General features: G+C 44.4%; 1 protein-coding gene across 2 annotated transcripts in view; it reads right to left on the bottom strand.

Annotated features, from left to right (window-relative positions):
• Nucleotides 1-23822, bottom strand: part of LOC147431218 (aspartate carbamoyltransferase, chloroplastic-like) — a 93123-nt gene that overhangs the window by 18230 nt on the left and 51071 nt on the right. Inside the window, exons 2-3 of one of the 2 annotated variants that reach the window (XM_086493846.1) lie at nt 2816-2955; nt 2544-2717 (exon numbers count right to left, since the gene is read on the bottom strand). In XM_086493846.1, coding sequence (XP_086349972.1) covers nt 2544-2717; nt 2816-2955 — 314 coding nt within the window. The remainder of the gene's footprint in view (nt 1-2543; nt 2718-2815; nt 2956-23822) is intronic. The other variant, XM_086493847.1, reaches the window with a different exon arrangement.

Below are 23822 nucleotides of genomic sequence, written 5' to 3'. Positions count from 1 at the left end.
GTGCCACTAGAATAGCCTCCACTTGTGGCCCCATTTCCTCGTAATTCCAAGTCAAGCCGCCAATTCGGTTGAAATAAAGTTGGCCTTGGCTCCTCCATCAAAGAAAAATAAGGGCTTCCTGGTCTCGCACTTTGCCCCATGCTTTACAAAGTTCAGTACTTTCATCCATCTAATCAGGGGCAGTGGTACAAGTCCCGCTTTCGTCTTTCCTTTTCTTCCGTGCTCTTCGGCTGGTCTGGAACTCTCTAGCTTATCTTCTAGTCAAGAGCTCTGTCCAACTCTTTCTGCACTCATCTACCCATCACCAGTAAATCTCATCAATCGGGTAATTCTTCAGGTTTTTCGCAAATCTCGGTTCTCTGGAGTACCTGATCAGTCTTTTCACACATGTGTCGACCTGTAGTCAACGTTTGTACTCTGCTATGGCAAACTTTCCACCAAGAATTTGTCCAAGTCTTCACTCTTTTGAATTTTCTTCGATTCCTGCGCCGGATTTCAGCTATTCTTCGCCCTCCCCCCCCCCCCCACCCACCAAGCGGTGTTATTTTTGTCACATTCTCTACAAGAACCCATGTGTAATCTAGGGTTCTTTATGGCTTATGCCCTTTAAGACCGTCAATGAAGACGGGAGTGCGCTCGATGTACGAAGGGTGGGAATGGCTAATGAGTCGGGGGTCGAGGCACGGAGATTCTTTCACATACAGATAAAATCTCTATTGTTCTATCATGTTCTCCTCGAGAATTTGTGTTGTAGAAGGATCGAATCCTCCGTAGAAGAAGAATCTTTCTGAGCTTTAATACTGTAACAGGCTTGGACACTCCAAGCGAGAAATCAATAGCAACACACGAATAGAAACTTCAAAATCACTGGACTTTGAGAGAGAGAGAGAGAGAGAGAGAGAGAGAGAGAGAGAGAGAGAGAGAGAGACGGCATAGCAGAGTTCCGCGCCCAAAAGCATTGGCCCCAAAGATTGGCGCCTCTTTCGGTATTTCTTTATTTATTGATCACAACAAGGTACAACTCTCAAGGGTCTACTCTCAAAATCTGCGTCTAAATGCTATGCAGAGTGAGGCCCCAAGGGCTCTTTTAAACTTTACAAGGGATGCCCAAAAGCAGAGCCCCAAAAGCAATCAGTTCAAAAGCACTTTCACCCAAAAGCTAGCGTTGGTGATTCCCAAAAGCAGCCAACGTAATTTGCAAAAATCCGTACATCTTGCCACGTGGCACGTGCCGCAAAATTCCGTACAACCCTACCACATCAACATCCGTGTGATCTGCTTCTGTCATTTAGGGTTTCTGGCCCCACGGCCGGTGCTTCATAAATTCTTCAAGTTAGTCCGTTTAGTTTCTCTTGTCCACTTGGCCATTTCTCTGTCAGTTGGTCATGCCACATCATCACTTTGTGACACTTACTCAATCCTATCAATGCTATGATGAAGATGATGAAGTGCATGATGATGCGATAAGAGGAGACGCGATGTAAAGAGCATTAGGAACAGCTGAGCAGGAGGAGCGATGGTTTGTCTTTGAGTGCAACTTGTTGACTGCAGAGGGAGCGAAGGAGGTACGAGGCTTGAACACAAAGGCAAAGAAGGAAGCACAATGCTTAAAGGTTGAGACAGAGGCCCCAGCAAGCACGAGCATGGGCTATGCGCAAGCTCACTGCTTCCCTGGCACATCGATCTGACACACCTTTCCAATCGGGTTACAAAAGGCTGACCAAAACCATTGTGGAGGCCACTACAAAAGCCACATCGAGAACATTCATTCATTGTTGCGAGAAGATCCAGCTTAGTAAGTACGATGGTAAGATGGATACTATTTTCATTTATTCTTGGTTGCATCAACAAAATCCTTGCTTTTAGGTTCTTCCAAAGTCCAAAAATAATAAGATTCACCTAGCCTCTACACATCTCATGAGTGATCCTCTCTCTCTCTCTCTCTCTCTCTCTCTCTCTCTCTCTCTCTCTCTCTCTCTCTCTCTCTCTCTCTCTCTCTCTCTCTCTCACACACACACACACACAATCTTCTGGTAAAATGAACATTTTGACGACGCCTACCCCACGATGAAATATACAAAGTATGCCGCTCACCATAAAGATATGATCCCAAGGGCCAAAATCCACACAGTTAGGGTCGAAAATACCAAGACTACTATTCGGCTCCCAAATCTTCTACCAATTACATTTTTATCAACTCGAAGAGGTAGAAAATTCTCTGTATCTGAACTACATGTAGGAACAACAACGTCCTCGGAAGCTTTACTAGGCTCTAGGGCTAGACTTGTCCTCCACTGCCCTCAAACTCCATGATGACCAAGAGGTCTTAGGTTCAATGCATGCACCTATTTTAACAGGTCATAGAAAAGGCCAAGTGGGAGGGGTAACAAGGAGGTAGAAGATTTGGACTTTGGTGGCCAGGAGATCACAATAGTATGACCACTCAGAAAGACCTACCAATAAACACACGCACAGAGAGAGAGAGAGAGAGAGAGAGAGAGAGAGAGAGAGAGAGAGAGAGAGAGAGAGAGAGAGAGAGGAACCTTCATTTTGACAACATCCGGTGCCACAAAAAACAGTTTTACACCGTGGTACTTCCCTAACAAGTATGCCAATGACCTCACAGTTCGCCCATTAGCAAGATCACCAACAAGGCCCACTTTGATGTCATCCAAGCGTCCAATCTCTCTCTGAATAGTATAAACATCTAGAAGAGCCTGCTCAACAAAATGGCTTAATAAAAACCGAACCAGCAGAACAAGCTTATGGTCATTTACTAAGAGATTGAACAATATTGACTGTTTCAAAAGCCAACCTGAGTAGGATGCTGACCAGGACCATCACCAGCATTGATAACAGGTATTGTTGCTGCTGCAGCTGCTTGCTTGGCAGCTCCACTCTCGAAATGTCTCAACACTATGATATCAGAATAACCTTCAACGGTCCGTATGGTATCTAATAGCAAGTTTCATAACTTATCAGTCTCTCATGGATGCACATGTTAGAAAACCAACATGCTTGCAGAAAAAAACGTTATAATCCATGTGAAAAAACAAAACCAGATTATTTTTCAATCTGCTTATGGACTCTAAAATATTACAAAAACAAGATACTTGCTAACAAAGGGTTACATTCAATTATAAAATCAAGAAAGTTTTGTCTATTCTACATTCATATAAGCACTTCTCTGAAGCAAACCTACGTTTGAGGATGTATTTGATATGCTGGCAGTAAAAATAAAGAATGTAAAGGCCTGCCAATACATTCATGGACTCTCATATAAGCACTTCTCTGAAGCAAACCTACGTTTGAGGATGTATTTGATATGATGGCAGTAAAAATAAAGAATGTAAAGGCCTGCCAATACATTCTGAAGTCCATGACATTGACTGTGGTGTCAAATATGCATGAATGAAGCCAAGCACTCGTTGTTCCACACTTGAAAGGACAAACTTTTCCTTTCTCTATTTTTTGTGCCAAAAAAGAACTTGTATTAGTTTTTAATCTGCCCAGTGGGCTACATCACCCCTAACAAGAGGTACAATGCACAAAAGAGAAGGGAGACTCTCCCCTAATCAACAACACAATTACAACAGCTAGATCACGAACAGGTAGGTAGAAAGAGCCACAAGTGATCTGTAGTGCCAATGGATACCGTGGTCCACAGAAAAGAAAGGTCTTGGCCATGCAGCTGAATGGATGCCTGGTGCCGTCACTCAGCCCTAATGAAGCTGCCCTGTATGCCATCATACTCGGCTCCAGCTAGAAAGCATGCACTGTCACTGGGAGAGGCTCGGGTCTGTCCTCAACGACTCTGAAGAACGGGCCGCCAGGCAAACCATAGGCCATACTGATCAACCTCCAATTGTAGTCTCCCTTCTGTATCAACTTGCTGCCGAGGCTCGGGACCACTAGCCTTAGTTGTTGGTTTCTTTCCCTTGATTTTTATATAATTTTTGGGACCCTCTTTTTGAAGTCACAAATGGCCGGACATTGTGTGGCCAGTGTGAAATGGCCGACGGCCGAGAGTTTCACCCGCAATCGGGAAGGGCGGGTCACACAAGATGGTCGGACTAGTCGGCACTAAAATCCAAGTTGTAAAAGGGTGACTAGGCTCTGTTCAAAGTCATTTAGGCCCCTCGCTACACTTTATAAGTTGGTGGGTACTAGGAATTTAACTCAAAAGAGGAAAAGTGGACACTCGGCGACTGCAGGTCATCTTGTCTTAACCCATCAACAAAGGGGGCACCCAAAAATGAGAAAGAGGCTGAATTTCACTCATTTGAATGCTATTGTGTAAGTGAGTAGTGGGTGTAGGTTTCACAGCTTTAATGGAAAGCTTGCCTTCTCCCCTGTCTTATGTAGCACGATGATTCCGCTCTCATGCATCTCTCTCCCCCTTTGAATACAGACACATGATGCCCCGCTCGAGGGCTTTTCATCTGTATGTATAGGCTATGTGGGTTCATGCGCGATTACCGAGGCAAGAGCCTCTTGCACAGATACAAGATTAGCTAGTTGCTAATCCCCCGCAGGTACAGGTGGATTCGAAGAGATTTCACGCGAGAAATCTCGTCCTCAAAAGCAAGTAGCTCTACAAGTGCGGGAGCTTGAGGGCTTGCTACAGATGCAACCGGCACGCGGAACAGAGCCCAAAAGAGAAAAATACATCTTGCTGTGTATTTTTGCAGGTTTAGGGTTTTTACCCTAATTGATCCCTAATATCCCCAAGAGCTTCGGGGAAGCGAGGGGATTGCTATACACGTGTTCCGGTGCATTTTCGGGGCAGAAAACAGATAATTCAGTGTGCTGCAGATTCTCGCCACGTTTGGGAAAGTGTCCGTATGCGCCGGGAAAGTCACCTTTGGCATGGGGATTTTGTCTGTGAAGCATCCTAGTACAGTTATGCTGCCGAAATCGAGCCAAAACAGGTCATTTTCAGCCCAGATTATGCGGGAAAGCTCGTAGAAAATCGCAGGTTTTATTCCCTCTTTGAATACAACAAAGAAATACCAAAAGGGGCGCCAGTCTTTGGGGCCAACAGGTGTCAATTCTCGTGTGTGTTTGAAGTGTCAATTCCCGTTACAGGTTTTTAGTTGCAAAGTTTCTCTGTGTCCTAAAGTCTAAAGTAAAGTTTCAGGTGAAAGCCAAATTCTACCGCCCTACGGGCTGGTTTCATGGTTCCGTTGTCGGGACAGAATCACTTTTTCCTCAAGAAGTGAGCCTCGGTTGGTTTTTGGTGAAGACACAGAGTAGAGAATGTAGGATTACACTATGGCCGACGAAGAGAAAGGCATCATGGAAGAGGGTTCCTCTTCATAGGACAGGCACGCAATTCCTACTATGTTTGAGATTGGCAAGAGTTCGCAGCCACGCCTGTTTGTACCTTTTGTTGATGTGAATGCTCCACCAGTGCAGGGCTTTATGACTAGGCAACTTGAAGATGATGCGTTCAGGACTCAGTTGGTTGCTGCTGTGAGTGTGTTCTCTCGGTTGGTGCAAAATCCTAGGTTTATGGAATATCTGCAAGCATCGCCAATGCCACCATAGCAGACAAGGCAACCGCCTCATGCAGTAGAGCCTGTTGAGGCTCAAGCCTGGGTCCCTTGTGTGTCCCGGCATGGTGGGGAGCACTCTCATGTTGCGGAGTCACATGGGGCTCCACAACAAGTTCTTTCTGTCCACAAACAGGTGGTTAGGACGTCTACTCCACAAGCTTTACCAGTTCAGCCAGCCACCTTTTAGAGTCCGCATGTTGCATTAAATGGACAGGGAACCAGTTTCCATGCTATGCAATAGGTTTTTCCACCACCCACGATACATCCTGGGTATTTCGAGGGTGAATCTGTGTTCCAAAGTATGCTAGAAAATGCAGTATATGCCAGGAACAATGTTTGAGGGTATGCAAGGCATGATGCCAAACCCCCTATATAGTAATATCGGCATGCAGCAAGGCTTTTAGAGCAATCAGGGCTAGTTTGGGGTGCCACAGGGCAACTTTGGCATGGCTGGTTTTTCTGGATAGCGGCTAGACGATGCAAAATGTCAATGGCCAAGGAATGTCGATGACCCCTATTACAATGCGCATGTTGCAGACAATTCCCTATGACAATATGGGGGCACTGGAAAAGCCAAAAGCTTACAAAGAAGGTGGTGTAGCAGTAAAGTTTAGCACTTTCAGTAGCTTTCAGGATAAGGCAAAGGCTCTTACTTTCCTTCGGCAGTTTGATACAACTTATGCAAGAGGGAATTTTACAGAGGCCTCTAAGACAGGCACCCGCCACATGGGTATACTTCAAGCAAATGTTTGCGTCTGCGTTGCTGTCAAATGAATTTGAAGCCGATGTCATGACGGATTGGCACCAACTCACTACGGCTACTTGCAAGAGCCTACAAGAGTACAATCGGAGGTTTTATAAAGCATTGCTCAGTAACCTCCTACAGATTTGTGCCACTGTCAGAGCAGATTGAGAGGTATTGTTGTGGGTTGCCTAAAGGGCTTCGAGATTACTACACAAAGAACAGAGTGGCTACCCTCACTCAGCTTATGGAAGTTGCCAACACTGGTCTTGCCTTGTTAAAGAGAGAGAACAGTGGGTTTCAGGGCAACGTGAAAGGGGGTCAGCAAAAGAAAAATTCAGCAAAGAAGTCCGTTGTGAAAGTAACTCCTGAAGCGTCCCAAGGGTCAAAAAAGGCAAACAAAGGCAAGGACTCAGCCGAGACATTTGAAGGATAGGCCAAGAAAAAGAAAAGGAAGCCTTTTGTGCACAACTTGTTCGAGGAAAAGAAGGTCTTAATGGCTGAGAGTAAATGCTTTATATGCGAGCAGCCTGGTCACTTTGCTACAGATTGTCCACAAAGGAAAAGATCAACTGACTCAGATGATAAAGAGGACAAGAAAGAAAAGAAGCCCAAGCCCACGGCAGGTTTAGTGCCAGACATGGTGGGTGACAGACCAAGCACGGATGCCAACGAGTTATGTAGAGCATGGGGTAAAGTCAGAAACCAGACGGCACTTATTTGCTTTGATCCAGATGCTAAAGCAAACTTTATCTCACCAGAGTTGGCCATTAAGCTGGGAATCAAAGCTGAAGAGATGGGGTACACAGCAGAGGCAAGGTTGGCATGTCCTGGCCACTCAGTGTGTTACGCCTATCAATAGAAAGTTGCGTCTGCATATTCAGTCATGTGTGGACACAAAAGAATTTTACATCATGCCATTGGAAGGGTACGATGCATTGTTGGGAATCTCGTGGATGTTCCGTATACATGGGGTGTTGGATGTCTTCAACAAAAAGATCACCCTTCAGCATAGGGGCAAAACTCACATCCTCGATGTAAAGCTTAAAGGGGAGTCTGTCCCTATTGTGTCTGCTTCGGCTATCACTTTTGTTATTAAGAATCATCTTTTTGTGTACTTGATTTTTTCACGTGATGTTTTAGATAATTGTCAATCAAACTTATTTGTGTTAGGTAAAGAAAGGTCAGCATTTTTGCAAGAGTTTAGTGACTGTTTTTCTGATTCATTACCGTCTCAATTGCCGCCGGAGAGGCCTGAGGATCATGCAATAGATTTGGTGCCAGGTTGTAGCCCACCAAATAGGCCTCCCTACAAGGTTAGTGCGGCTCAACAGAAAGAGATAATGATCCTTCTACCCTGGCTCTTGGCGCATGTGTATTGATTATCGTGCGTTGAACAAGAATACCATCAAGAACAGGTTTCCCATTCCAAGGATTCATGGTATTCTTGACCGACTAGCGGGTGCTGCAATTTTCAGCAGGATAGACCTTAAGAGTGGGTACCATCAGATTCGTATCAGGCCAAAGGACGTGCACAAGACTGCGTTTAGGACAACATTTGGTCTATATGAGTTCTTAGTGATGTTCTTCGGTCTTACAAATGCTCTTGCTATGTTCAATTGGATCGGCTTTTCCGCCCACGTCAAAAGTTTGTCGGCACATTCTTTGACGACATGATAGTCCACTAAAAGAATGAAGAGGAGCATAGGCGTCACTTGACCATTGTCTTCGAAGAGCTACGCAGTCACAGGTTGCTTGTCAATCCTAAGAAAAGTGAGTTCTTCTTGGAAGAGATTCACTTTCTTGGCCACACAGTGTCAAAGGATGGTGTCCGAATGGATCTTGCCAAGGTTGAAGCAATTAGGACATGGCCAGATTTGAAGACTGTGCATGATGTCCATAGCTTGTTGCGCTTATGCTCTAACTACAAAAGGTTTATCAGGAACTTTACCGAGATTGCTTCACCCCTTCATGCTCTACAAAAGAAAGAGGTCACGTTCAAGTCAGCCAGAAGTGGAGGAACTTGATGAGATCTTGGTACCTGAGCAGATTTTGGCACCTAAGGAAAGAAAAGTTAAGGGACAGGTTGCAAGAGGGTATTTGGTGAAGTTCAAGAACTATCCACCTATGGATGCAAAGTGGATGGAAGAGTGTGAACTTTTGGAGTCACCAAATGTATTGCAACTTTACCTTGAGGCCTTTGGGTTTGAGCCTACGTATTCCCCAACTCAACGTGCTCAAAGGAGGGGAATGATGGAGCTAGCACATCAAATGTACATACGGATTCAGTGCAATAGAAGTGGACATTGTTTTCCAAATCCTAAAGATATTATGCTCACTTCTATCGTAGATGAAATGACAAAATTATGAAGGTCTCATTAAGTCATTTGTATCTGCGATTCATGACCTTTCTTGCAGATACATGTGATGATGAAAGGGTGCTAATCACACTAAATCACCTATGGCATGTATATCTGGCATGCAATCGAGGACGTTTGCGATTTCAAGAGGGAGGTATGTCACAAGGCTGTGGCGAGTGTCACGAGGTTGTGGCAACCACTAACATTAGTTGTTGGTTTCTTTCCCTTGATTTTTATTTAATTTTTGGGACCCTCTTTTTGAATTCACAAATGATTGGACAATGTGTGGCCAGTGTGAAACGGTCGACGGCCAAGATTTTCACCCGCAATCGGGAAGGGCAGGCCGCCACGAGATGGACGGGCCAATCGGCACTAAAATCCAAGTTGTAAAAGGATGACCAGGCTCTGTTCTAGTCATTTAGGCCCCTCACTACACTTTATAAGTTGGTGGGTACTAGGAAATTAACTCAAAAGAGGCAAAGTCGACACTTGGCGGCTGCAATGACTTTGCCTAACCCATCAGCAAAGGGGGCGCCCAAAAATGAGAGAGGCTGAATCTCACTAATTCGAATGCTATTGTGTGGGTGAGTAGTGGGTGCATGTTGAACTAAGGGAGAGAGTTATTAATCTTTCTCTTGGATACACACACACACACACACAGAGAAGATTGTTTTAACGTCGTAGGAAACTATCCCAAGAGACCTTACAAACCTATCCGACGAAGAGAGTTTCAATGAATTCAAGGCCATTTATTCAAGAGGGAAATGGCATAACCAATTTACCACACTTGGGTGATAGAAAGGTTAGACCATTTTCCTCTTTTTATTAGCGCGCACACACACACCCCAGAAGAAGATTGTTTTAACGTCATAGGAAACTATCCCAAGAGACCTTAAAGATCTATCAAATGAGGAGAATTGAACTCAAGACCTGTTATTCAAGAGGGAAATGGCATACCTTTCTATCACACACACACACACACAGAGTATCGAGATGCTTATGAGCCTGTTCATAGGACAAGCATGTCCGAGCAATTCAATCAGATTAGTTAGAGCCCCTGCATAACCCTCTTTGCACAAATGGTCGTATGTGGCATCATGGGGAAACCGGTAATGTGATTCTAGGCTAGTAGACGCGCATTTGCCAGCCCAAATTGCGAAGCCCAATGTGTCTTTCCAAGTACACGTCGTGCAAGACCAGCAATGACACTTGGCATTCGCAATTTAGGTCATTTCAAAATGACTATTCAATAAATTCTTACCAAGTCAATTAATTCCCTACGACTGGTAGAGGAAGAGACCCTGAGCCTCATTCCACAAACAAGTTGCAAGAGAAGAAGCAGTAGAAGATCCTTAGTGGGGATCCTTAGTAGGGATGCCCTCATCTCTGTTAGAATTACACCACTCTACTACTTCATCTAGGGTTAGGGCATACTTGTATACAGCTAGTGTGCTCCCAAGCTGGCCACTTTACATTGCATGTAGCGTGCATGAGGTCCTAGCCAGGCCAATTTGGCTAGTCCGACCAAATTTGATGGATCGTCTTCATTTCTATTGGACGCCCCTATTATTAGGGTTATCTCCTGCTCTCATGGGTTTTTCCTTGGCTAGCTGACTAAGCCCTAGACTTGGTATATAGGCAGCCACCCCCTCATTTGCAAGGTATGATGTATCCAAAGGAGGCGCCCCTCTCACAGTTGGTCACATCTATTGGGCTGTTGCCCCTTGCATCGGCATTCCAAAAGAGTTGATTTGGGGGATCATGGCTCTATACAACTCAGTAGTGGGGCAGAGGGGATTTCTGATTTGTTTCACTCCACTGTTGGGGTGAAACAGGGCTGCCCGCTATCTCCTACACTATTTGGCATGTACGTGGATGAGGTTGCTAACTACATTGAGAGGGATGGTGATAGAGGAGCAAAGTTGGCAGGGACATGGATCCCACTATGTTATATGATGATGATATTGTGTTGATTTCCGACTCCCCAAAGGGGTCGTTTTAGATGCTTTGTACACATTTGCCCACGATAGTGGATTGCCTGTTAACCTGAAGAAAACCAAGGTAATGGTGTTTAACACCACCACAGTGGGTCAGGAGGTCAGCACCTACTTTTACATATGGCCAGGAGAATACAGATGCATACACCCATCTTGGGGTAGTCTTCAGTGGACCGGCATTTTGATTGAGGAGAGCAGCAAAGACTAGATTGACGAGAGCTTATGCAAACTTGGGAGGTTTGGAGAACATGTGTTCGCAGGTTCAGTTTCAGGAACCTCGAACAAAGTTGTGGCTTTTTGACACTCTAGTGGCTTCAGCTATGCTCTATGGAGTTCGGATTTGGGGGCCCTCAATAACCACAAAGGAAAATCTGGTAGCACTGATAGATGGAGATGTATGGAGAGGCCCTCTAGTCTCTATAATCTCTCGGATGATTCAGGCTAAGGCTTCAATGCCACATGAGATTATTCGGGCTCAGCTAGCTGCCCCTCCTCTCGTAGTTGAGGCCCTTACTAAATCAGTCTCCTTCATGCATAATTTATGGGACCTTCCCAGAGACAGATATGCTCAACTAGCACTTGAGTCATCCCGAAAGCTAGCGCTACAAGGGGACACAACATGTTGGTATGGGCAGATGACATCATGGTTTCAATCACACACCTTCAACATGGATAGACTGCCTCCATTCTAGTACTCCTTCGATGCACCCTCCCTTTCTCTCACACGGATAAAGACCACTAGACTTATACGTCAGGATTTGATTCAACTAGATACCAGAAGCACATGTGTCATGGATACAGCCGGTACAAGAGTTGGGCACGAAGATGGCTTTCTATAGAGAGCGTCTCCTCCAACTAACAGAGGATGAATATGTGATCAGACCGACCTATATGAACACTCATTTATCCTATGGGATACGATGTGCTAGTGGTCAGATGCGCACATCATCGCATCAGCTAGAGATTGAGACTGGCAGATTTAGGAGAGTACCAACAGAAGTCAGGATATGTCAGTTATGTCATATCTCTGCAAAACGCGGTGACAACATGTACGGATTTCCGGAAATTGCGTTGATGCTTTTTGGCAACATTTTGGGAACCAATTGCTTTTGGAATACTTTGCTTTTGAGTTTGGAAGCTTTTGGGGCTCGGTTTTTGGCATCCCTTGTAAGAATAAATGGACCCTTAGGGGCCTCACTCTGCAAAGCATTTGGACGTAGAGTCTGAGAGCAGAGGACCCCTCGGGTGTTGTACTTGCTCAAGTACTAATAGTAATATAAAAGAAATACCGAAAGGGGCGCCAATCTTTGGGGCCAATCTCTCTAGCACGGAACTACGCCAAGCTGCGTCAACCAAATTGAACTGTGATTTTAAAGCTGTGAAGTATTTTAAGTGATTCTCTAGTGTGTCGCGTGTTCGATTTCCAACTTGGGGTGTCCAAGCCCATGACACCCCTTCTTGAAAGAAAGTAATCATCCGCGATTACAGCATATGTACAAAACAACACAAGTTAGCTCAAAAAAAAATTCCGAGGGTCAATCTGAGGGACAATCAATTCTCATTCCAAATCAAAGCTCTTGATTTCCTAGGTCGTTGGCTTCCCATAAAAATCTCGATAAGGAGTCTCATTCCACATTGGAGCTCTTGATTTCCTGGATCCTCCGAGCCTTTTCTTGCAAAAAGAACATGTCCACTTCTTGCTACCTCCTTCAGAGTTGAAAGAACCTGTCTCTGAGTGGCTTCGCTTCTTGTGCTGCTTTTGGTGCAAAAGGAGTAACCAGAAAAGTCTTCTTGGATGTAGAATCGGATGTCGCAGGGGCTGTTGGTTGGGAGCCACAAGCTGTGGATACAAACATGGTTGTGAATCAAGTGCAAAAAAGTGTAGCTCTTCGCTCTCTTTTTGGAACAAGAAGAGAATTGGGATCTTTGTACTTTGGACGAGTCCACTCAGGTGGCAACACAACCGTAATACACTGGCATTTAAAAGCTCTCTTACGCACGGCATCATCTAAACCAAGGGAGTATTGTAGCTTGAGAGGACACATATATGGCTCGAAGATGACTATCCTTGGCACGCAGTTGAAGCAGTAACAATCCCTTTTTGTCTCCTACGGCATAAAAAGGTTACTAGTAACTCCAGCTTGGAGCGACTCTGAGCCTCTCTTTATTTCAATTTTTCTACGCTATCTGTTTCTGTGAGCCTTTGGTTATTTCCATGCGCAAACTGCTTTGGGCTCTAGTTATTGTGAACAGGGCCGATTCTCAGATAAGGTGTCGCTTTTTTGTCATTTTTTAGAACCTTGTAGTTAATTGGCTTCTATTAATGTGACATGGCAGCCCAAATTAATTAGGCCTTTCCCAACGTTCCCAAGCAGCATGAAACGTTGGGAAGGCTCTAAAACGTAGAAACGCTGTTTGTGCACCTCAGGTAGCCGTTCCCTACAACATAGCTTCAGATAGACCCATTGTCCCACCTCTAGTGTCCTTGGAGATTTCTTTTGATTCGCATAAGTAGTAACTTGATCACGAGCTGTCCTTATACTATCCTCAGCCAATTCGAGAATTTCCTGCATATCATACAAGAAATCTCGAGCTTAGCGATCTTTGACTTTCTCTAAGCCAATAGCAATAGGGGATTTATGCTCAAAGCCATACATCAGCATGAATGGGCCAACAGTGAACTTGGTATCTCGATCACTGACGATGTCCTCTGGCAAACCATATAGTTTATAAATCTCATTGACAAATAAAACCGCCAACTCATGGCTTTTTACTGTCGACTTCGTTGGTATAAACTTTGTTGTTTGTGTGAGTCGATCAAGGTTTTCCAATGGATGTAGTAGGCCAACTTTCCTAAGACGCTCTGCCTCATTGACCTGACACTGGGTGCATCTCTTCACATAGCTCTCTATGTAAGAGTGCATCCTCAGCCATAAGAAAAATCATTTGGCCAATGCTAAAGTTCTTTGGATGCCACGATGCCCATCGCTAGGAACATCATGGCATTCGAACAAAATCTCAAGGATTGTTACTACTTCAAGTGCGTGCCAAGGACAACCATCTTCGAGCCATGTAAGTGTCCTCTCAAGCTACAATACTCCCTTGGTTTACAAGATGCCGTTCGTAAGAGGGCTTTTAAATGAAAGTGTATTACGGTTATGTTGCCACCTGAGTGGACTTGTTCAAAGTACAAAGATCCCAACTCTCTTCCTGTTCCAAAAAGAGAGCGAAGACCTCCACTTTTTTGCACTTGATTCGCAACCATGTTCGTTTGCAGCTCGTGGCTCCCAACCAACAGCCCCTGCAGCATCCGGCTCTACCTCCAAGAAGACTTATCTGTATGTGTTTTCCTGCAACCCTAATTCCAACAGTCCACTTCTTGCTACCTTCTCCAGAGTTAAGAACCTATCTCTAATACATACTTCCATAATGGCTCCGCTTCTGGTTACTCCTTTTGCACCAAAAGGAGTAACCAGAAGCGGAGCCATTATGGAAGTATGTATTAGAGATAGGTTCTTAACTCTGGAGAAGGTAGCAAGAAGTGGACTGTTGGAATTAGGGTTGCAGGAAAACACATACAGCTTGGAGAAGACGAAGGAAGCTCAAGGCACACAACAGAGAGTGTGTTACTTAGTGTGCAATGGAAAGATAGATAGCCCTAGAGTGATGGGCGTATATACAATGCACGGAGGAAAAAACTTTCTAAAGAGGGAAAAAATGCCTCGACGGTCCTAAGTGTGTTCACGTACATCACTACCACATGTATATGGTAACAAATCCCCCCTCGAGTGATGCGGTGAATGAGAGCTGGCACATGAGTATAGGGAAGTGCCATGCCCTGAGGACATGATCAGTCCACAAAGGGGAGTAAGCCCAAAGCTTTGCGGAAAGCTTCGAGCTTCTCACGAGACAATGGGTTTGTGAAAAGATCTGCAAGGTTGTGCTCTGTTGGCACATAAGCCAAGCTAATCTCTCCTGCTGAGAGCCTTTCCCTGACATAGTGGTGATGCACCTCTTCCTCGCAACTGCCAATGCGCTCTGACTGTCAATGTAGATAGTGTTGGCAGTGTCCTGTCCAACACCCAAATTAGCCATAAGGCGTCTTAGCCATACACACTCAACCGTAGCTGTAAAGACTGCCATGTACTCAGCCTCACAACTAAAAGTGGCCACCATAGGTTGCTTTTTGCTTAATCACGATATACATGAACTGCCAAGCATGAAACAAAAACCACTTGTGGACACTCGCGTGTCGAAACAACCAACCCAATCTCAGTCTGAAAAAGCATGTGTGTCTAGCAGCAATGATCCCCCTTGGGATAAAACAAGTCAAGATGTAAAGTGCCACAAACGTAGCGGAAAATCCTCTTAGCCTGCCAATGCTTAGACCCTGGGCTATGCATAAATCTGATGACCTGTGAGACTGCAAACTGAATTTCCGGCCTCGTGTTGCATACATAAATGAGGCATCCAAAAGCAGTTTGGTAAAGAGTGACATCTGCAGGATCACGAGAATCATGAAGACTCAATTCAAACCTATTTCCATGGGAGTGGCAATAGGTTTGCAATCCTCAAGTCCAAACTTACATAGCAATGTCTCTATGTAACTTTTCTGACATAAGGCAATACCACCATCACACTGCTTAAACTGTATACCCAAGTAATGATGCAACAGCCCCAAATCTTTCATCTTGAAAGTAGCATTCAAATCAGCCTTAAAGTCAGCAATATGTCTCTCATTTGGTCCAGTGATCAGCAAATCATCTACATAAAGAACCACAATGAGAAGTACATCACCCTCACGCTTAACATACAATGTGCTTTCTCTTGGACTGTTACGAAAGCCTCGTTTGACTAAATGAGTGTCAGCTTTCTCATACCAAGCAACATAAACTTCCTCAAATATTTCACCATTCAAGAAAGCAGTAACAATGTCTGATTGATGTATATCCCAACTAAAATGAGTTGCCAATGCACATAGAAAACGAACACTAGTCATACGATAAGTGGGAGCAAAAGTCTCTTCATAATGTATGCCTTTTTGCTGTGCATAACCCTTTGCAACAAGTTGAGCCTTATAGTGATCAATCTCACCATCCGGCTTGCGTTTCAACTTGTAACCCACTTCGTACCAATGGCCTTTTTGCCAGGAGGCAAATCACATAAAGTCCATGTGTCATTTTCTAAAAGTGCATCATATTCTGATTGCATGGCAGCCATCCAATTTTGTGAATTCTGTGCTTCATCAAAAGACAGAGGTTCCTCAACATCATGTAAGCTAGACACAGCCAAAGCATAACAATCTGATGCATACGATGCATAGAGAGAGTCTGAACGAGTACGACTAGACAAAGGTGCATCCAATTTACTGTCACGTAATGTATGCACCAACCATTTTGGCATACCTCTAGCCTGCTCATCAAGTACATCATGTACATCTGCATCAGTAAGAGGCTGATCTATAACATTTTCAGAAACCCCATATGCTGTACATTTGTCTTATTGGAATTTACATTCGTACTTCCACCACTAAAAAGAGGCAACAAAGTGTCATAAATGTCTTGTGAGCTTACATTACTGTCTCTAGTACATGATAGCAAAGGCTGAACAGAATCTTCCACAAACACAACATCACGTGAGACCAAAATACGCTTTGTTTGTGGATGGTACAACCTGTAACCTTTGCTTTCAGCACTATAACCAACAAAAATACATTTGACAGCCTTATCATCCAATTTTCTGCGTTGTGTTTGTGGCACCAAAGCATATGCCAACTAGCCAAAAACACGCACGTGCTCAATAGAAGGCTTTCTATCATGTCATGCTTCATATGGAGTAATAGACTTCAAAGCTTTCGTATGACATCTGTTTAGTACATAAGTGGCACACATGATTGTCTCAAGCCAAAAAGAATGCGCCAAAGCTTGACTTTTGACCATACATCATGCCATTTCCATAAGATGCCATTTCCATAAGTAACCTGTTTTTCCTCTCAGCAACACCATTTTGCTGAGGCGTAGAAGGCACTGTACATTGGTGTTTTATCCACGACTAGCGAGAAATGCATTAAATTCATGAGACATATACTCTCCCCCTCGATCGGAACGGAGAGTGCCCATAGTACATTTCGAGACATTTTCAGCCATAGCCAGAAATTGTTTAAAGCACATAAAAACTTCGGACTTCGCTTTAAGCGGAAATACCCATGCATGCCTGGAGTAATCATCAATGAAAGTCACGAAGTAAAGGTAATTTTCCAAGGACGGAGTTTGCATGGGCCCACAAACATCACTATGCACAAGCTGCTACCTGCATGTGGCCCTAACTGAACCATTCTTTGAAAACTTAGAACGTTGCATCTTACCTAAAATACAGCCTTCACAAACGTGTTTGACAGGTGCTTCAAGAGGCGGCAAAGAAGGAACCATATCAGATTTCTGCAAACGCAGCAAGCTAGCAAAAATTTGTCCACACTTGTCATACAAAGTTAGCTTATACAGCCCATGGTACAAAAGGCCAGATGCAAAAATTTCATCACCAAAACTGAGATCATGAATTGTACATCTGTCATCCACAAATTTAACTACAAGTCCAAGTCTAGCAAGTGCAGATACAGACAAAAGATTCTGCTTGATCCCAAGTACATAAAGTGCATCAACAAGTGCGAAAGGACTGCCATTTACAATAGTAAGCACAATCTTTCCAACTCCCTGAACCGGATAACAGGCATTGTTGGCACAAGTGACTGAATTCCCATGAGGGACAGACTCGAGAGAGGTAAACAATTCACGATGTGAGGTAATGTGTTTTGTAGCATCATTGTCGAAATACCACACATGTGAATCTGCAGCAACTGACATACATGCATCATGGACAACACGATTGTAAGTGCACTTTGCACTAAAAGCTCATTCTGCATCAACATCAGCATCACAGTCTCCTTTCACAGAAGACTCAACAATGGCTGCATTTGTAGTGGAACCAACATTTGCAGTGGAACCATCCTCTTTCTTCTTAGCCTCATTGGCCTTCAACTTAGGACACTGCTTGATCAAGTGATCATTACTTTTACAATAATGGCAACGCATCTTCTTTTTGCCCTTATCACCAAAATTTCCAGACGAATTGCTGTCGGTTCAAATATTAGGAACGGGTGATTTTCCACTCGCAAAAGAATCATAAGAAGTGGTTGCATTGTTGTTACCACCCTTTCTTTGAGAAGCAATAAAGCCTGTTAAACTGCATGCTGTCTAGTCCTGTTTTTTCTGGAAAGTGACTCTTGCACCAGCAATGTGCACAATGTATCAAACTTGACAACTTCAGAATTTCCTTGGGTCATAAGTCTCCAAGTACTAGCAAAAGTCTGGTAAGAATCTGGTAAGGCATCAAGAACAGTCTGCACAAGGGAACTGTTTGAAATGACTTCACCTGCAGAAATAAGTTGCTCATTGATATCCTTGACACCAGCAAGGAGAGTGTTCATATCATCTTCCTCATGCATAATCTTCGACTCCAGCTCTTTACGTAGGAATGCAATTTTTGCCTCATTGCGGCTTGCAAAAAGACCAGCCAGAATATCCCAAGCCTGTTTTGCAGATTTCGCTGAACGAATATGAGTAATGGTGCGCTTCACAGACAACACAATCAACGCATGAGCCTGCGCATCCTTTACATCCCAACGAGCTTGTTCTGTCGGAGGCAAAACAACTCTAACAGCAACAATCCTTGCAGCAAGACCTGCAACATCCTCAATATCGCCTACATCCTCAGAACCAGGAGTACATCAATGTCACAAAGTGATGACGTGGCTGCCAGAGAAACCTAATTCCGGAAACCCTAACTACTGAAACCCTAATTTTGCCAGAGTATGACACGTGGCAGCAGTACGGACGGCCGAAAATTGCGCCGGATTTTACGCTGGATTTACGACAGCTTTTGATATGCTTTTCCTATGCAAATTAGCAAGGAAGAGAGAGAGAGAGAGAACTTTGAATGCTTTATTTGCCAAGTATTGGCATGAGAGAGAAAAGCAAAAAGAACTGCTTTATTTACAAGCTTTTGAGCTTTTGATTTTCAGCTTTTGGGGCTCTGCTTTTGGCATCCCTTTAACTCTTTATAAGTAAAGTTGGTCTCTCACTTCTCAGCACATCTGGACGCAGAGTCTGAGAGTGAGACCCAACCGCACTCTTGTACTTTGAACTCAGATTAATACAAAAAGAAATACCGAAAGGGGCGCCAGTCTTTGGGGCCAATATCTCTAGGCACGGAACTCCGCCGGGCCAGTGTAAATCGATTGTGAACTGTGCTGTGAATTGTTTTGAAGTAATTATTTGGTGTTGTCGCAGTAGATGCTTGACTTGGAGTGTCCAAGTCTGCTACAGTGGTATCAGAGCACGGCCGATCTCTCTTCTACGGGAAATCCAATCCCAAATTTTTTTCCGCGGCACCTACGGCTTCACGCAAGGATCAGTCGACTTCATCTGCATCCAGAGATGCGGCAAGGGATCACAACGAAGATTCCGGCAAGAAGTATGGTCCGCCTCCGCCTACTTAGGCGGAGCAACGAGAGATGGAGCGTCGTCAATTGATCGGCGATGCAACAAAGATGATGCTCAATTTTGCAAAGGACCGAAAATTTGCAAAATATATGAGCGAGACTTCTTTTTTAAAAATGCATGCGCAGTGGCAAAAAACCACAAAACCACCCCCAAAACCCGCTCTCAAGAAACCTTCTGCTCACAAGAAATATTCAGAGAAGGAATTAGAAGAGGTGGTTGATGCACGGATTGCTCAACTTTTTGATGCGCAAAACAAAGCTAAAAAGCACGGCAAACAGAAGAAGAAGGGCACTGACTTCCCGGGTTATTTGGGTCGTCAATCGACATTTGAAAAGGCAAAGAAAGAGAAGAAGCGTGTTCGATTTGAAGAAGTACCCAGTTCTTCTTCTTCTGACAATTCTTCTAGCTCATCTGGCTCGAGTGAAGAAGACTGAAAAGGCAAAAAGCGAAGCAAGAAACAACGCTTCGGAAAGGCCAAGAAAAAGGCAAAGAAGTCTAAATCTCGCCCAGTGAGTGACAGTTCTACAGAGGACTCGTCTACAGACAGTTGACGACAGCAACTTTTATGCAAAGAAGAAGAATTTTTATGAAGCCAACCAATGAGACTTTCTGGAAGATAAAAGCAAGAAGGTCCGAGAGTTTAAGGAAGGTGGACAGTCAATTAAATTTGACACGTTTTCGGGATATAGAGATGCTTTGAAGGCTTTGTCTTTTGTACAGCAGTTTGACATCGCTTTCGTCGAAGGACGCTACTCAGAGAACTCTAAGATTTGGAGAGTTGCCCCTTATTTTAAGGGGAATGCTCGAACTTGGTGGTCCACGCTTCTTTTAAACAAGACTACGCCAGTTAAATGGCTGAAATTTAAGAAGCTTTTTATTTCTTCTTGGCTGACTCAAGAGTATGAACGCGATATACGAGCTGCTTGGAACCATCTTCGGATGACCAAGAAAGATACAGTGGACTCTTATTGCGAGAGATTCTGGAGCTCTTTTCTACCCGCCTCTTCATTCAAGAAGATCTCGTTCAGAGAACAGATTGAGCGGTTTACCTTGGGTCTACCTACAGAGATCCGAGATCGCTGCTTGGACCAGCAGTCAGCTTCTATTCAGGAGTTGATGAGTCATGCGAAACGGGGTTTTGCCATTCACTCTGGCAATTTGACCTACCCCACCGATGAGGTCATGACACAATGAGCCGAACAGACTTTAGCAAATGAAAGTAGAAAGAGAAAGAGAAACCCAAAAAAGAAGGATGCACGACCCAAGCTTACTCCTCAGGAGAGAGCTCGCTTCATCAGGGAGGGGAAGTGCTTTGGATGCGGGGAACATGGACATATCTCCGCGAAGTGCCCTAAAAAGGCACAAAAAGAACAGAATGACAAGGACGACGAAAGGCCTGAGAGTTCGAGAGCAGCTGAGGAACGTGGAAGAAAAGGCAAGATGAAAACAGGATTCATTCCAGATTGTGTGGATACCGATCCTGACACATTGGACGAGAGTACAAAACTTTGCCGAGCTTGGGGTAAAGTGAAAGACCAAGAAGCCCTGATCTTCTTTGATGGAGGAGCCAAGGCCAACTTCATTTCACCGGAATTGACGGCGCGGCTCGAGATCACTCCCGATCGGATGGGACCACTTGCGGAGACTGTTCTAGCGGCACCCGGCAGGGACGTAGCCATTACACCTGTCATTGGCAAACTTCACTTGCATTGTCAAGGGTATTTGGGGCATGAGGACTTTTACATAATGCCTTTGGAAGGTTGTGATGTTCTCTTGAGAATTCCCTGGTACCACAAGAACAACGCCGTGGTCGATTATCGGGCGAGGAAAGCGACATTGACTACAGAGAAGGGCAGAACCATTGTACTTGACTTCAAACTGAAGGAAGAGTCTGTCCCTATTGTATCGGTTTCGGCCATTTCTAAAATAATGAAATCCAGTCTGTTTGTTTACTCGATCTTTATGAAAGAGTTGAGTGATGAGAATAGGACAAATATGTCTAAACTTGATAAAGAACGCCAAGATTTTCTCCACTCTCACGCCGATTGCTTCTCACAGGGACTACCAGGCGAGTTACCACCTGCTCGTCTTGAAGATCATACCATTGATCTGATACCTGGAAGCACCCCACCGAACCGGCCACCTTACCATGTGAGCCGAGCACAGAATGAAGAGATTATGAACCAAGTGAAAGATCTCTTGGAAAAGGGTCTTGTCCAGCCTAGTACTTCACCGTATTGCTCTCCAGTGTTGTTGGTTTTGAAGAAAGACGGATCTTGGAGAATGTGCATCGATTATAGAGCTCTCAACAAAATCACCATCAAGAACAGATTTCCGATTCCTAGGATCGATGATATACTCGACAGATTACAGGGATCCTCGTGTTTTAACAGGATTGATTTGAAGAGTGGATATCATCAGATCAGAATCGCGCCGGGAGACGTCTACAAGTCAGCTTTTCTGACGACTCTTGGGTTATTTGAGTTTTTGGTGATGCCTTTTGGCTTAACCAATGCTCCTGCGACATTTAACCGGATGATGGACAGGATTTTTTGAGGGTAAAGGCTCTTTGTTGGCACTTTCTTTGACGATATCATTGTTTTCTCCAAGAATGAGGCAGAACATAGAGATCATCTACTTCAGGTCTTTCAAGCATTACGAGATCACAAGTTAGTGATTAATGCAAAGAAAAGTGAATTTTTCCTACCAGAGATACACTTTTTGGGACACATTGTGTTAGCAGTAGGAGTGCAAATGGATCCGGCCAAGATAGAGACTATCCCTGATTGGCCCGATTTGAAGAATGTCCATGAAGCTAGAAGCTTCTTGGGACTGTGTTCGTACTACAGGCGGTTCATTCGAAAGTTTACAGAGGTTGCTTCCCCTTTGCATATCTTGACATAGAAAGGAGTCCCTTTCTCGTGGGGACCCACAGAGGTGACTGCCTTTCAGACATTGGAAGAGAAATTGACTATGGGACTAGTTTTGACTTTGCCGGACTTGCAGAAGTCATTTGAAGTATATTGTGATGCTTGTGGTCGTAGTCTCTGTGCGGTCTTAATGCAAGAAGGCCACGTCATTGCTTACGAGAGCCGATTGTTCTCAAGGCCGGAAATGACAGCACAGATTTATGAGAAAGAGCTTTTGGCGGTTATCCATGCTCTTACTCAGTGGCAGCATTACCTACTCGGAGCGGATTTTACAGTCTTTACAAACCATCAGAGTTTGCGCTACTTCTTGTCACCAAAGCAGCTATCGGAAAAGTAGATGCGGTGGGCGAACATTTTGTCACAGTTTCACTTCCAGATTGTCCATGTTCAGGGACAGAAGAATGTGGAGGCAGATGCTTTGTCTCGGAAGCCGTTGGTTCTGGCTATTTCCGCGATACATCATAGGAGCTTCGAGGATATGGTCGACCAGTATGCCACAGATACAAATTTTGCAGACGTTTTCACACGGATACGGGATGGAGAGACAGTAGCGGGATATTCCATTCGAGATGGCTACTTGATGAGAAAAACCATGTTGTGCGTTACACAGCCATTGAGGGAAAAGGTTATGACTGAATGCCACTGTCCACCTTCTACGGGTCACCGCGGCATCGCTACCACCATGAAAGGGGTAGAGAGATACTTCTTTTGGCCGAGACTCAAGAAGGATGTGGAAGAGTTTGTGCGCAGTTGTTTGGTATGCCAGAAGGTCAAGTTTGACAGGCATAAAGCACAGGGATTGTTACAGTCTTTGCCCATACCCACCCGCCCCTGGGAAAGTATTGCAATGGATTTCATTTTTGATCTCCCGAGAACACAGAGTGGTCATGATGGTACCTGGACTGTTATTGACAGATTTAGCAAGCAGGCTCATTTCATTCCAATGAAGAAAACAATCAAGCCGGATCACTTAGCGAGACTGTTTGTGGCCCAGATCTTTAGATTACATGGCATGCCTGAGACGATTGTCTCCGACAGGGACCCTAGATTTAGGAGTTTGTTTTGGAAGGCAATTTGGGAGAACATTGGCACACGGTTGCAGTTCTCGTCATCGTTGCACCCGCAGACTGACGGGCAATCTGAGATTGCCAATTCAATGGTTTTACATTTATTGAAGTCTTATATCTCGGATCAAAAGACTCAATGGGAAAAGTATCTACCTTTGGTGGAATTTGCCTACAATAACACGATACTCTCTTCGACGGGGAAGGCGCCATTTGAGATTGTTGAAGATGCTTCAAAGGTTCCACCCTTCCTAAGCACGAAAGATAAGATTTTTGAAGCGGATGAGTATACGTGCAACTTAGACATGGCTTTTGCCAAGGTCCGCGAGGCTTTGCAGAAATCTCAAGAACGACAGAAAAAGGCAGCGGATAGCCATTGTCGCGATTTCAAATTGAAGGAGGATGATTGGGTGCTCTTACGTTTTGAGAAGGCACACCTGAGAAAGAAAAAGGGAAAGGAGAGGCTTTTTCCAAAGTTTAGTATGAGATACTATGGACCTTTCCAGATCTCTGAAAAGATCAACGATGTCTCCTTCGGACTGAAACTGTCTGACACTTGGAGGATTCACAATGCATTCCATGTGAGTCTCTTGAAACCTTTTAAAGGTGATGT

This window comes from Adiantum capillus-veneris, chromosome 21, assembly GCF_014529385.1.
Source record: "Adiantum capillus-veneris isolate H3 chromosome 21, ASM1452938v2, whole genome shotgun sequence".
NCBI lineage: Eukaryota > Viridiplantae > Streptophyta > Polypodiopsida > Polypodiales > Pteridaceae > Adiantum > Adiantum capillus-veneris.
The sequence above is the reverse complement of the archived record's forward strand: the minus strand, read 5'-3'. Positions and strand labels throughout refer to the sequence as shown.